General features: G+C 35.9%; 1 protein-coding gene across 7 annotated transcripts in view; it reads left to right on the plus strand.

Annotated features, from left to right (window-relative positions):
* The window catches only part of FOXJ3 (forkhead box J3), a 175,340-nt gene that overhangs the window by 136,066 nt on the left and 23,989 nt on the right, over nucleotides 1–15,285 (plus strand). For 5 of the 7 annotated variants that reach the window (XM_017541778.2, XM_017541780.2, XM_017541779.2 and 2 more), the window contains 2 exons: nucleotides 8,348–8,476; nucleotides 12,479–12,653. In XM_017541778.2, the coding sequence (XP_017397267.1) occupies nucleotides 8,348–8,476; nucleotides 12,479–12,653 (304 nt within the window). The remainder of the gene's footprint in view (nucleotides 1–8,347; nucleotides 8,477–12,478; nucleotides 12,654–15,285) is intronic. The other 2 variants (XM_037743187.1, XM_037743188.1) reach the window with 1 other exon arrangement.

The following is a 15,285-nucleotide window of genomic DNA, read 5'->3' on the forward strand; positions in this document are numbered from 1 at the left end:
AAAAAAAAAAAAAAAAAAAAAAAAAAAAAAAAAAATCCAGAATATTTGAACCACATAATTAGGAAATCTGACACAATTAACATATACAGAATACTCTGCCCAATGGATGTAGAATATCCAGTTTTTACGTGCACATGCAATAATTATCAAATTTAATCTTGTGGTACTGATCTATGCTAGGTCATAAAGGACATTTCAACAAATTTTGGAAGACTGACATCTTACAGAATATATTTTCCAGCTGATTGGAATTAAGGTAGAAATAATAAAAAGATAATCAGAAAATTTCCTCAAAATGTGCAAGTTAAGCAATATAATTCCTAATAACCTATAGATCAAAGAAGAATCATGATAAAAATTAGAAAATTCTTTGAATTGATGAAAAACATGACCTATCAAAGCCTGTGTAATGCAGTTAAAATAGCCTTAATTACATGTATTAGACTGGAACAAATATTAATGATTTAGGTATTTAGAGAAAGGAGAGCAAAACAAATTCAAAGAAGAAGATAATAAAAATGAGAGAAGTCCACAAAATAGAAAGCACATATTTTATACTAAAGTCAACAAATGAGAAGTTGGTTTTTTAATAGAGATTAATAAAGTCAGTAGAGACTTCTGCTTGCCTCCAGCCAAAGTGGAATAATAGGGTCTAGATATACTCTGCTACTTGAAACAACTCAAAAAAATACACAAAATAATCATTTTCAAGAGATTGGACCTCAAGGAACAAAGGACAGTGATCCCTAAGAAATGGTGAACAAACAAGGTGAACCCTAAAATTGTCCCAGCTTACTTCCTAGAGAAAGTTTCCAGGGCACAATGCAGGAGCATAGAGGTCTCCCTGAATTGAGGACGTAGAGTTGGGAGATAATGGAATCCAAGTTGTCTAGAGTTCATAGGGCAGAATACCAGAGAGAAGGGAGCTGAACAAGGGCAGAATTTCAGAGTTGTACAGAGGATGCTTCTGGAATCTTTAGCTGGGTTAGAGTTACTGATCAGTGCATGAATGAGGAGGCTACCTGGCTATGGAAAGAACCACCCAGAATAGTGTAGACAGTCATTGAGACTCGTAGAACCAAGTGTAGATCCTGTTCCCATGAGAGTGGAACACTTAATTTACAGAGTATTGGGTGAAGTTCTCAGAAGGCTTTTATTTCCTTAGTAACAGGAACAGAAAGTTATTCTTGGACAAAATGCTGCTCTAGTCTTACCTACACATCTTAAAAACAAAACCAAAAAGGATCAAACTGTTATTCAGTAATCAGAACTTAATTTTTTTATTTTAGTTTTTTTGATATGTAATTCATATTTCATAAAATTCACCCTTTCAAAGTTTGCAATTCAGTGATTTCTAGTATATTCACAAGATTGTATAACCATTGTCACTGTCTATTTCCAGAACATTTTCATCATCTCAGAAAGAAAACCCCACACGTGTTAGCAGTCACTCTAATCCCTGTATACCACTTTCTAGCTCTGGATTTGCCTGTAATGGATATTTCAAATAAATGGAATTGTAGCATGTGACATTTTATGTTTGACTTATTTAAATAAGAGTGTTTTCAGGGTTCACCTGTGATGTAGCATACGCCATTATATCATTTTTGTTGTCAAGTTATTTAGCTATGTTCCAGAATAAAGTGTAAAAACGCAAAAACACCCAGCATGAAACAAGGTAAAAGTCACATCTGGCATCCAATAAATAATTACCAGATAGGCCAAAGAAGTAGTAAAAAACAACCCATACTGAGGAAAAAGTCACAACTGACCCAGAAATGATACAGATGATACAATTAGTTTAGAAAAGGACGTTAAAATAGTTACAACTATATTTCATGGAGAAACTAAAAGACACATTGAACAATCTGTGTAGACACATGGAATATAAACCCAAAGCAAACTCCTAGAGATAAAAACTGCAATGTCTGAGTTAGAAAATATACTAGATGGGATTAATAACAGACTAAACAGAAAGATTAGTAAATTTGGCAACACAGCAATAAAAAGCTATTCAAAATGAAATAACAAAAAGACTGTAAAAAAGTAAAGAACATTAGTGAGCTATGGGGACAGTTTCAAGCAAACTAACAAACATATAAGCTGCTGATGGCAATCCGGATCTATGCAAAGGAATAAAGAATACCAGAACTCTGTGGGTAAATGTAAAACCACTTTTTTTTTGTTTGTTTCTGATTTAAATCTCTTGAAATGGTAATTGATTATTCAAAGCAAAAAAAGTAACAAATGTATTGTGGGTTCTATCACAGGGAGAAAACAAGGGAGTGTACAGTAGTAAGGGTCTTACACATGATGTTGTATAGCCTCACTTCAAGCTAATAGAATTGATAAGGCACTATTAAAGTTGATGAAGAAAGAAATACAATTTGCTAATATCTGGGATGAAAAGAAGGAGCTGGCCAGGCATGGTGGCTCACGCCTGTAATCCCAACACTTTGAGAGGCTGAGGCAGGTGGATCACCAAAGGTTGGGAGTTTGAGACCAGCCTGACCAACATGGAGAAACCCCGTCTCTACCAAAAATACAAAATTAGCTGCGAGTGGTGGTGCATGCCTGCAATCCCAGCTACTCAGGAGGCTGAGGCAGGAGAATTGCTTGAACCTGGGAGGCAGAGGTTGTAGTGAGCAGAGATTATGCCATTGCACTCCAGCCTGGGCAACAAGAGCGAAACTCTGTCTCAAAAAAAATAAAAAATAAAAAATAATAATTAAAAAAAAGATAAAAAAGGAACTATGTGTATTCTACAGAATTTAAAAGGTAATGGAAGGATAGATATGAAATCTTACATAAAGTTGAAATTTTAGGTGAAATAGACAAAATCTTTAAAAATGACTTAATAAAACTGGCACAAGAGTAAATAGAAAATGTTAATAAATATATATAAGAGACTGGACCTCAGGGAGGTCCGTAATTAAAAATACTTTAATTAAAAATATGTAATTAATATTAAAATTAAATTTAAAATATTTCTTTATAGAAGACTTCAGGCCCAGCAAGCTTCAAGGAATTCTTACAAATATTTAATGAAAAAATAGCATTCATCTTACATAAACAATTCAAGAAAAATTTTAAAAAGAGATAACATGTCCCAATTTATATTTTGAAACCATCATAGCCTAAGTAGCAAAATCTGACAAAAACTGTACAAGAAAGGAAATTTTGAGTCAGTCTCATGAGCATAGGTATTAAAATCTTAAATAAAATGTTGTCATATTTAATCCAGCAATACATATAAAAGAGAACATCATGAACACAGTTGTATTCTAGAAATGCAAGTTAGGTCTAGCACTAGGAAACCTGTTGCTGTTGTTCTTCTGATAGTGAGAAGTGCTCCATGTATACTCCATATTTTATCATGCAGAATATTACAAAGGCATACCCAGAGGTCATGACTTAATAAAACCTTAGAAAGCTGTAAATAGATGGAAGTTTTCTCAATGTGATAAAACCTACAAAGAAGCCTATAGCAAATGCTACATTAAATGGTGAAATAGTGAAAACTTTCTCTGAGGTACAGAAGAGAAAGATGTTTGCTATCAGCACTTTTATTTGACATTGTGTTGGAGGTCCTTGCCAGTAAGAAGTTACAAAAACGAAATACAAAGCATAAAGTTTGGAAAGACAGAAATAAAGTTGCCTCAGATGATCACAAAAAGTTGAAAAGAGTTACAGCTTAAAGCCTTAGAATTAAAAAGTGAATTTAGTGAAGTTTCTTAATAGAAGGTTAATGTTTAATTTCAGAAATCAACTTTATTTCTGCATACTAGGCACAGATAGTTTGAAAACAAAATTTAAAAGATAACACTTATGTTAGTATTCAGAAACATCAAATACCTTGGCTTAAATGAAAGATGAACCCTACACAGAACACTGTAAAAAATTATTGAAAACGAAGTCATAAATAGATAGAATTTTCACGCAGAAGACTATTGTAAAAGAAGTCAGTTTTTCCAAAGTTGTACACAGATTTAATGTGATTCCAGTCCAAATGTTCTTTGTGGAAAGAGAGGCAGTGAGTAGAAAATAGCTGATAGTTCAGCAAAAATGAGACACCAAATGACCAACGGTAGCTAAAGAAAATATTGAAGGCTAGGCGCGGTGGCTCACGCCTGTAATCCCAGCACTTTGGGAGGCCGAGGCGGGTGGATCACAAGGTTAGGAGTTCAAGACCAGTTTGACCAACATGGTGAAACTCTGTCTCTACTTAAAATACAAAAATTGGCCAGGCGTGTTGGTGGGCACCTGTGATCCCAGCTACTCAGGAGGGTGAGCCAGGAGAATCGCTTCAACCCGAGAGGCAGAGGTTGCAGTGAGCCAAGACTATGCCTCTGCACTCAAGCCTGGGCGACAGAGTGAGACTCTGTCTCAAAAAAAAAAAAAAAAAAAAAAAAAAAAAAAAAAAAAAAAAAAAAAAAAAAAAAAAAAAAAAAAAAAANTATTGAAGAAAAAGATAAAACATGGAAGATTTATACTTCCAAATATATAAATGATAAAACAATAAAGCTCTTGCACAAAAAATAAGGAATTTTGAAAAGGAAAGAAGGAAATAAAGATTAAGGGTAGATATTAATGTAATAGAAAACAAGGCCTTTTAAAAAGGATATATCCTATATGATTCCATTTATACTTAATTCAAAAATAGGAAAACCAATTAATAGTGATAGAATTGGTTAACTGGGGAGAAATGGGAGGGTTAATGACTGACATGCACGATGACTGCAAGAGTACATGAGCTTCTAGAGTGCTGGTAATACAGTTTATCAGTGGTTCTCAAAGTGTGGTCTCTGGATACCTAGGTAACTGAGGTCAAAACTCTTATTCATGATAACATGTGTTGTCTCTTTCTTTATATTTGCTTTTATTTTATTTTATTTTTTTGAGACAGAGTCTCTCACCAGGCTGGAATGCAGTGGTATGATCTCATCTCACTGCAACCTCTGCCTCCCACATTAAAGTGATTCTCCTGCCTCAGCCTCCTGAGTAGCTGGGACTACAGGCGCACACCACCACACCTAGCTAATTTTTGTATTTTTAGTAGAGATGGGGTTTCACCATGTTGGCCAGGATGGTCTTGATCTCTTGACCTTGTGATCCACCTGCCTCAGCCTCCCATAGTGTAGGGATTACAGGTGTGAGCCACCACGCTTGACCTATATTTGCATATTCATCAGGTGCAGAAGCAATGATGTGTAAACCTTTCTGTACCTTAGCACAAATCAAAGCAGTGACACTTAACTGCACCAGTAGTCATTATATTATTTACTCACATACCTACCCTTAGTTCAGTTTTATTTTTAATGCTAGTTTTAAGAATATCCTTGGTGAAGCAAGAAAAAGTTTTATTTTTTTTTCTTTTTTTTGAAGTTTTGAAATAATTTATGAGAAACAATTAGTATTTGTGACAAATTATATTTCTAATTATGTTTGATTATCTGAAAAAGTTTTACTAAGTCATGACCTTTGAATACATGTCTTTTTAATATTGTGTGTGATGAAATGTGGAGTATGTATACAGCACTTCTAGCTACAAACCCAAGTAAATTGGTTGCTTCAAGGGAAAGCATTTGTGTAACTGAGTTCAAGCCACACTGAATACTTTGTTCATGGATTGCTGTTCTTGAAAGAACAGGTGACAATGATTATTTAGGTATTTGGCCGACGTTTTCTTGAAAGTGAACGAAGTCCATCTATCACTTCAAGGAAAAGAACTGATAGTATTTGTTGCTATTGATAAAATTTTAGCTTTTAAGCAAAAATAAAAAACAGAATTTTGGAAAACTTTTATCCATTGGAGTCTTTTTTTTTTTTTTTTTTTTCCCTTTTCTGAGACAAAGAATCTTGCCCTGTTGCCTAGGCTGGAGTTCAGTGGCACAATCATAGTTCACTGCAGTCTTGACCTCCTGGGCTCAAGTGATCCTCCCACCTTAGCCTCCCAAGTGGCTAGGACTACAGGGTACATGCCACCTAATTTTTTAAGTCGTTTGTAGAGATGGGGTATTGCTATATGTTGCCCAGGCTGGTCTTAAACTCTTGGCCTCAAGCAATCTTCCTAAGGTGCTGTGATTCTAGGTGTGAGCCACTGCATCCAGCCACTTCCTAGAAGAAGTGATTTTTCTTGTAAGATTAGTGGTGATGTAAGTGTAATATTTTTGTTGTATGATAAAATATATCAACATTTGGAAGGTCTGCATAACTTAGTGAATCAATATTTCCTAAATGGGCAATGCATATGTTATAAAATCAAGCATGGATACATGATTCATTCAAAGTATGAGGTACAATAGTGGATTTAAGTGAAACAGAGTATCAAATATTTGTTGATGTGGTTTCAGATTCCACACTGTACCTAATGTTTAACAAATTGCTACATGTCATGTTTCGATGTAGTATCAAAGAACATCTGAAAAGCCTTTTAAAATAATCTTTCACCACATTTTCTTTCTATACTTCTACCCAAACAACATATTGCAACAGACTGAATGCAGATGTAGATACGAGAATCTAGCTGTTTTCTATTAAGCCAGACAGAAAAGGGATCTGAGACTAATGTTTGAAAACTGCTGTTCTCTACTTTGAACTGGGTAGTGATCATACATGGATATGCTGATTTTGTAATAAAATAATTTGTACACCTTACATTATATATATTTAATAAAATTTTTATCTTCCTAAATAAACTAAGGAATTGTCTAAGATGATGGAGGATATTTCTGGCATGAGAGATAAGCAACTGAGCATGGACAAGAGAGAATGGGCAGCCAAGTAAAAGACAATGGGATGCTTATAATTTGTTGATATTGTTATATAGCTTTTTTTTTTTCTTTTTTCTTTTTTTTTAAGATGGAGTCTTACTCTGTTGTCAGGCACCAGGCTGGAGTGTAGTGGCGTGATCTCGGCTCATTGCAACCTCTGCCTCCTGGGTTCAAGCAATTCTCCTGTCTCAGCCTCCGAGAGTAGTAGGGACTACAGGCGTGCGCCACCATGCCCAGCTAATTTTTGTGTTTTTAGTAGAGATGGGGTTTCACCATGTTGGCCATGATGGCCTAGATCTCTTGACCTTGTGATCCGCCTGCCTCAGCCTCCCAGAGTGCTGGTATTACAGGTGTAAGTCACCGTGCCCAGCCTGTTGTATAGCTTTTTAATTATTCCTGAGTGCAGTGAAATTTACATGGGAAATATTTACCAGAAAAATCTTCGCCAGAGTTTTTATTTTATTCACTCTTATTTTTTCTTACATTCTTTTCCCTTATGTATTTCCTAGACAATTAACTGTTCCTAACTGGTGTCATTGCAGAACAATTTAGGTTTGCCTGAAGCAGAGGCATTTATGCCTAGTTTTCCACTTATTGGTCCTCTTAAACAGTTGTCAGTGAGCATTGAGTCTGACCCCATTTTCAGCACATACAGAAGGATGGTCAGCTGGTTACTGAATTCAGCAAATGCTTATTAACTCTACACTGAGCCAAAAACACTATGGTTTGTGAGTACTTGTTGGGAACTCAAGGAGGTAAATCTAGTGGTAGATAAAAGTATGCTACAAATAAGACCATAAAGCCAAATATATTAATTATTCTCCTGGAAATAGGTGGGTATAAAGTTGATAGTAGAATCTGAACAAAACCTTGAAGAATAGTTAGGCTAGTTTTCTATTCTAAAAATACCTTTTTTGTTGTTTCTAGTTAAAAATTATGTCTATCTAATGCTTATTATAGACAAACTGAAGCACTGTAAAAATATACACAAATGTAAAAGGCTTCAGGAGTCCTCAGCCCTTTCCAGATAACTATTAACAGTTTGACAGTTTTTTAAGAAGTTGGATCATATATTTATGATTTTATCAATGTGCTAAACAATGAAGTTTCCGATTTTCAGTATTAAAAATTCTGTGATGCCTGTGATTTTTTAAAAACAAATATTTTTTATATGTGCTTCTTTTTGATTTCTAAGATTCTGATAGTAATTTTGCTTAAAGCTTGAGCAAAAATTTATGCATTATAGAAATATTTAATAGAGTAAAAATCTATTATATTCCTCTCTTATTAAATGTTTATGGGCTAATTATACCTGATAATTATACCTGGTAAATTCTGCTATAAATTTATGTGCCTCTAAAAGACATGCTCTTTAGTTTGAGTGTTGAGAAAATTATTTTATGATAAACATGAAGTTAGCCATATGAGGCATGGAATTGGGGTAAGCATTTAGGGAAAAGCCACTGACATTTTTCTTCTTGTCATATGCCTGCTGAGTTGTATTTTTACAGAGTTGCCTAACAAGTACTCCTTATATTCAGTTGTCGGTTTTTTTTTTTTTTTTTTCATTTTAGGTAACATTGTATAACACTGATCAGGATGGTAGTGATAGTCCCCGCAGTAGCCTTAACAACAGTCTCTCAGACCAGAGTTTGGCATCTGTTAATTTGAACAGTGTTGGAAGTGTGCATAGTTATACACCGGTAAGTCTTGATGAAGTTAACATGTTTTTAGTTATTCATTTAGTACTTAAAACTAAACAAAACATAATTGAAATGCAAATAAAAAAATAAGATATGTTTTTCTCACTAATAAATTTATTAACTCACTAAGTAGATCAAACTAAATTAGAGGAGATTGTAGCTTGATAGTGTTTTAATTTGGTACCATATTAGATTTTTTAAAAATGGTCGTGCAGTGTTAACAGTTTTTTGGTCTGCTTTATTCTCTCTGTTCTGTGTCCAAGAGAGAAGCAATTGGAACAGGGAAAAAAATGCCCTTTAGTCTAGTAGAGCGATAGTTGGTGATATTCTACACTTCTTAGAAAAAGAGCATAGAATATGTGTGTATCAACATGGTTTCAGCTGTACACCTGAGAAGGGAATTCTGTAAACCCCAAAGGTTAGGGTGGCCTGGGATTCAATTGTTAACTACTCTTGTATTTTCAGTTTGGATTCAGGGGGAAAAACAAATATGCCATAAAGGGACCTGTGTGTGAATATACTAATTTGTTACCTATTACAAGAACTTGACTCTTAGGTTATCTGTTATTTCTTTTCAAACTACCTGGCAACTGTCTTCCTCAGTGGGCAGATAACAGAGCCCAAGAGCCACACACCACATTGTTTGTCAGTGTAAATGTGGTCTTACCAGGTCACTCCCTGTTCCGGGATGAGTAAATAGGAAAAAACTTACACAGGACAAAGATAAAAAGGGAGGGACCCGAGAGAAAATAACACAAGGGAACTAGTTACACAGAGAGCAGAATTAAAATTCACATTGAATTTGGGAAAAGAAAAAGTTGCCTCTGCAATATTATTATTGCTTTATACAAGAAAATAAAATATCCCACAATGGAGAAGAAAGAAAATGGAATAAAAAGTATGTGAAAGAAGACAATAAATATGGAGAACTGAGATTATAGTTGTCGCTATAGAAGAAAAAGTTGGTATAGAACCAGTTTTCACAATAAGCAGAGATTTAAAGAGTTACTGAGTTCTAGAAAAAATTAATGGGGAAAAAACCTATACAGTTAGCCCTCCATATCTGTAGGTTCCATATCCACAGATTTAACCAAACCTTAGATTGAAAATATTTGAACAACAAAAAATAATTTAAAAAAATAACAGTACAGCAATAAAAAATACAGGATGGGATGAGGTGGTTCATACCTGTAATCCCAGTACTTTGGGAGGCCGAGGCAAGAGGATCACTTGAGACCAGCAACTTGAGATTGACTTGGTCAACATAGTGAGACCCCCGTCTTAAAAAATAGAAATAGCCCGACATTGTGGCATGCACCTCAGGAGGCTGAGAAAGGAGAAGCACTTGAACCCAGGAGTAATCAAGTCATTCCTCTTCAGCCTGGGCAATTAAGTGAGTCCCTCCCTCCTTCCTTCCTTTTATAAAAAAGAAAAAAGTATAGTTTAACAGCTATTTAGAATGTATTAGGTATTAATCATCTAGAGGTGATTTGAAGTATATGGGAGGTTATGTTACATCATTTTGTATAAGGGACTTGAGCAGCTACAGATTTTGGTATCTTACTAGGTTGGGGTTCCTGTAACCAATCCCTCATGGATACCAAAGGACTACTGTATCTAGACACATTATGGCAAGTTTTTAAATTTCATAAGTAATTGCCCATATAAATACCGTGACAGAATAAGTAAATTATATATAAAGAAACACAAATCAGACTTCCCCCTCTCTTTTTCTCTCACTTTTTAGAGACAGAGTCTTGCTAATTTGGCCAAGCTGGTTTCAAACTCCTGGCTTAAGCAATCCTGCCCTGTTGGGTTTCCAAAGTGCTAGGATTACAGGCATGAGCCACCATGCCTGGCCTCAGGCTTCTCTTTGATATTACTAAATGCCAGAAGATAATGGAGCATTGTATGCAGAGTTTTGAGGGAATGGGTTTGGGATAACAAATATTATGCTCAGTTAAATTTTTATTCATATGTGAAGGCAAGAAAAAGACATTCTTTGATATGCAGAGCTTAGAGAGTATCCTGCCTTTGGTTTTACACATCTTTCCTGAAAAAAATTAACACCATCAAGAGGTAAATCAAATTAAAGAATAATGATAAAGTCAATTTATAAAACAACTAGTTGGAACATTGAAGCAAACTAAGCAAAGATATAAAATAATTTTAAGTTGTTTTTTGAGTAATTTAAGTGTAAAAAATCTTGACCAAAAGAAAGCAAAGGACACAGTCCAGTATCAAAAAATAGTATAAAAGGACAAATTAAAGAAGCATTTATAGAACTAGGTGACAGAAGTAAGAGTAACATGGTCATTGTGCTGATAAATGTAAGAGGGTTAAACTGCCCTGTTAAAAGCTAGACTTTGTGGACTGCTTTTTTGTTTTTGAGATGGAGTCTCGTTCTGTTGCCAAGGCTGGAGTGCAAAGGGGCGATCTCAGCTCACGGCAACCTCTGCCTCCCAGGTTCATTCGATTCTCCTGCCTCAGCCTCTCAAGGTGCTGGGATTACAGGCGTGAGCCACCTGGCTGGTTTTTATATTTTTAGTAGAGACAGGGTTTCACCATGTTGGCCATTTTGGTCTCGAACTTCTGACCTCAGGTGATCTTCCCTTCTTAGCCTACCAAAGTGCTGGGATTATAGGCATGAGCCACCGTGCCAGGACCTGTGTTTTCTTTCAACAACAAGATGTCAAATGGTTGAGCAGTCCCTAAGCAACAGTGCCGTGGCAGCTGTTGGTTGGGTTTGTCACATCTATGTAGATTGATCCTGTAAGACCACAATGAGCCCACATGGATTGAGATACTTTTATTGCTTATATAGACAGTATAAACTAGGTTAGCATGATGTCAACTCCCTACATCCCACATAACAGTACCAAATGATAGACAACTCGAGTAGTAGCTCACTCTGTAATAGAGGAACAAATTCTGTAGGACAGTCAAGCAGTTTTATAACCTGCAGCTGTACCCTAAGGGAGTAAGGCAGAAAGTCCCATGCCTCACTCAGCCAGGGAGATAGATGAGAAACTCTTTTTTGGCAACCTCTCACAAGATAGAAAAGTGGATGTGTAATTGCCCCATGGCCATCTCCTGTAAGACAAGAGGGCTAATGAGAATTTTCTCCTCATAAGAACACTTGTTCCAAAATAATCACAGGTGTTCCACCAAGGCTTAGGTCATCCTGCCATGGAGCCAGCCTTGCCTGCATGGTTTGTGTGGACATGTGTAAGGTCATTAGGGTGCCAGTGGTGGAGACATTTTCCTGTGTAAAATTCATCTTTTTCCATTTTATTGCAGATTCCTTATGAGCATCATTTTGAATGGCTACATAAGTTTCTAGTCAGTGTTCATACCTTAATTTTTCAAAACACTAAACAAATGGTAATTTACCACCCTTTCATATAGTATGTAGTCTTTAAGAAATACAAATGATTATCTTTTATTAATTTTGTCTCTAGTTTTGCTGCTTTTAAGGATAAGTCTTCCCTGGAAATGAAGAGTTAGGCACATTTAAGCTCCTTGTTGCTTTGGGCAGAGCCATACATCTGACTCATAGTACTCACAGTATTTGGGTTTGTATACTAAAAAATTAATTGAATAAATGAAAGAAATATTAGTAGCTTTATAGTTAGTGGAGTTTGAGATAAAATTGCTTTTGTAGAAATCAGGATTGAAGATTCTATAGAAAGCCAGAAGGATTCTAGGCCTAACTCATCACTTATTTGTGTGATCTTAGGCAAGTTATTTAACTTCCTTGAAGTCTTTCTTTCCCTTCTGTGAAATATGGAGGTTGGGTTAGATTTCTACAGTTCTTCAAGATTCACTTTAACTGTTTTGCTTTCTGTTCTTTATGCTTTAACAGACAATGGGAAAGCCTAAGACAGAAGAGTTATTTTCTTTGAATTTCAGTGTTGGCACTGTTTTCAGTTATATATTTTATATCATAAGCCATTTGTAATGTAGAGACACTGAATTAGTTGTGTTTTCTTTTAATGTTAGGTGACAAGCCATCCAGAATCAGTCTCTCAATCATTAACTTCTCAGCAGCAGCCACAGTACAACCTTCCAGAAAGAGACAAGCAACTACTTTTCTCAGAATATAATTTTGAAGATCTTAGTGCCTCATTTCGGAGCCTTTACAAGTCAGTTTTTGAGCAGTCACTTAGTCAGCAAGGTGAGTTTTCTTAAAACCTTTTTTATAACAGAGTTTTATTTATTTATTTATTTTTTGAGATGGAGTCTCACTCAGCCACATAGTTTGGAGTGCAATGGTGCAATCTCGGCTCACTGCAACCTCTGCCTCTCTCAGGTTCAAGAGATTCTCCAGCCTCAGCCTCCTGAGTAGCTGGGATTACAGGCTTGCGCCACCACATCCGTCTAGGTTTTTTGTATTTTTAGTAGAGACAGGGTTTTACCATGTTAGCCAGGCTGGCCTCAAACTCCCGACCTCAGATGATTCGCCCACCTTGGCCTCCCAAAGTGTTGGGATTACAGGCGTGGGCCACCTCGCCTGGCTAGTTTTATTAAGGTTTTAAAATTATTTCACATGACAGCTGTTATACTCTTAATCTTAGAATATTATCATGACAATAAGAATCAGATAGTTATAGTTTGATCTTTGTGCCTTTACTATGTTCTCTTTATATCATAGCCCAAAAATGGCAGATAAATTTCATCTTGCATGCCTACTTACTTGTTTACTGGTGGCATCCAGGAGCACACTGTATTAAAGAATTCTGACCCTGCATCTATACCATATGGGAAAGACTACTCTATTAATTAGTAATATCTGGCATATGAAGTGTTTGAGTGGTGAATGTTGCACCACAAGAGTAGATTGTCCCTTGCTTTTGTTCTGACTGGTATTAGCAAAAAGAGATAGCTATCGGAATGTGGTAGCACCAAATTTTTGATTTTGTGTGTGACACTTACAAGTTAATACATCAGCTACTGGTAAACTCTGGGTCATTGTGTTACACAATATACTTAAGTCAGATTTTAATATTAAAAGTGACTTTAGTTGGGATGCACTGTTACATCTCGACCAAATGCTAGATTCTTGCCGTAATATGTTCTTGTACCATTAGCTGCTGGTTTAATTTTAATCAGAGGATAAAGATGTCACATGATCTTTTCCCCAAAGACAACTAGTCAGAAATTGTTGGGAACGCTACTGTTGAAGCATTTCCTAGTTACTTGTTTGGCACATTAACTTTTTGTACCCCATGTTTCCTGCTGCTGTGTTACAATACCTTAGAATGGGTCATTTATAAACAACAGAAGTTTATTTCTCACAGTTCAGGAGGTTGGGAAGTCAAGATCAAGGAACCAGCAGATTTGGTGTCTGGCAAGGGCTTGTTCATTCATCAATGGTGCCTTTTAGCTGTGTTCTCACATGGAGCTGAACGCTGTGTCCTCCTGTGGCAGAAGACATGGAAGGACAAAAAGTGACTAGCTAGTTCTCTCAATCCCTTTTGTAAGGCCTAATCCCTAATTACCTCCTAAAAGTCCCACTTTTTTTTTTTTTTTGAGAAGGAGTCACGCTCTGTCGCCCATGCTGGAGTGAGCGTGATCTCAGCTCACTGCAACCTCCGCCCCTTGGGTTCAAGCAATTCTCTGCCTCAGCCTCCCGAGTAGCTGGGGTTACAGGTGCCTGGCACCACACCCAGCTAATTTTTTGTACTTTTATTAAATGTGGGGTTTCACCACGTTGGTCAGGCTGGTCTTGAACTTCTGACCTCGCACCCGCCTCCACCTCCCAAAGTACTGGGATTATAGGTGTGAGCCATCGCTCCTGGCCTATGTCCCACTTCTTAACAAACACCATCACCTGGGAGATTAAGTTCCAACATAGGAATTTTGGAGGAACACATGCATTCAAACTATAGCACCCCAACTCAGAAAGTTTACATAATCACAGCAGTGAACAAAAATAAACAGAAATCCTTGTCTTTATACTGTTTGCATTTTAATACTTACCGTCAGTTAATGTTAATATTATATACTAGTGTTATATGTAACAGTTATGTTATATACTGTTTATATTGATGAATATTGATAATGTGTATGTGAAGTGGCTTTTTCTGGTTAGTATTTGAGTTTAAAGTAAGATTGATATGTTTTCTCAGCTTTTAACTTAAGCTTTTTATCTATAAAAGTGTAAAAAGAACTAATAGAAGACTTTGCTAAGCAAATCCAATCTTGGTATTCATAACAGAAAAATAAGAGCTTTGAGATAACAGTGATGACAATTTCTGAAGCCCATAATTCCATTCCATCATGCTATTAAAAAAAAAAAAAACATCGATAGGAATTCTGGGTTCTAGTCCAGGTTCTACCATAAAGCCAACTGAATTAACTTCTCATCTCTGGACCTCAGTTTCCCCATTTGTACAATAAAGAGGATTGGATTAGATCAGTGATTTTCACATTGTTCTCTTCAGAGGCCTTGGCTTTTGTAAACATCTTAGGGACTGTAGGAGGAGAAATGTGCAAATGCAGGCGTAGACCTAGTAAGATTCCTAACCCAGCTTCAAAAAAAAAAACAACTTTATTATATCTACCAGCTTTATATATTGGGCCTCTGGAGAGATATTTTGCTTTCTTTTATTTAAAAATTATTTGAGGTTGAAAATGTTGATATAGATGAGACCTTGGTTCTCTTATAATATGCTAGGATTTTATTGAAAATTGATAATGAAATTACTGCTTTCTTTGATCTTACAGTAATAACCCTATAGATTCCTTCTACATGACAATTTTGTAGGGCCAAGGCAAGAACTTTTATTAACTCTTCTGCCTGTAAA

Source organism: Cebus imitator, unplaced genomic scaffold (assembly GCF_001604975.1).
Source record: "Cebus imitator isolate Cc_AM_T3 unplaced genomic scaffold, Cebus_imitator-1.0 Scaffold136, whole genome shotgun sequence".
NCBI classification, from domain to species: Eukaryota; Metazoa; Chordata; class Mammalia; order Primates; family Cebidae; genus Cebus; species Cebus imitator.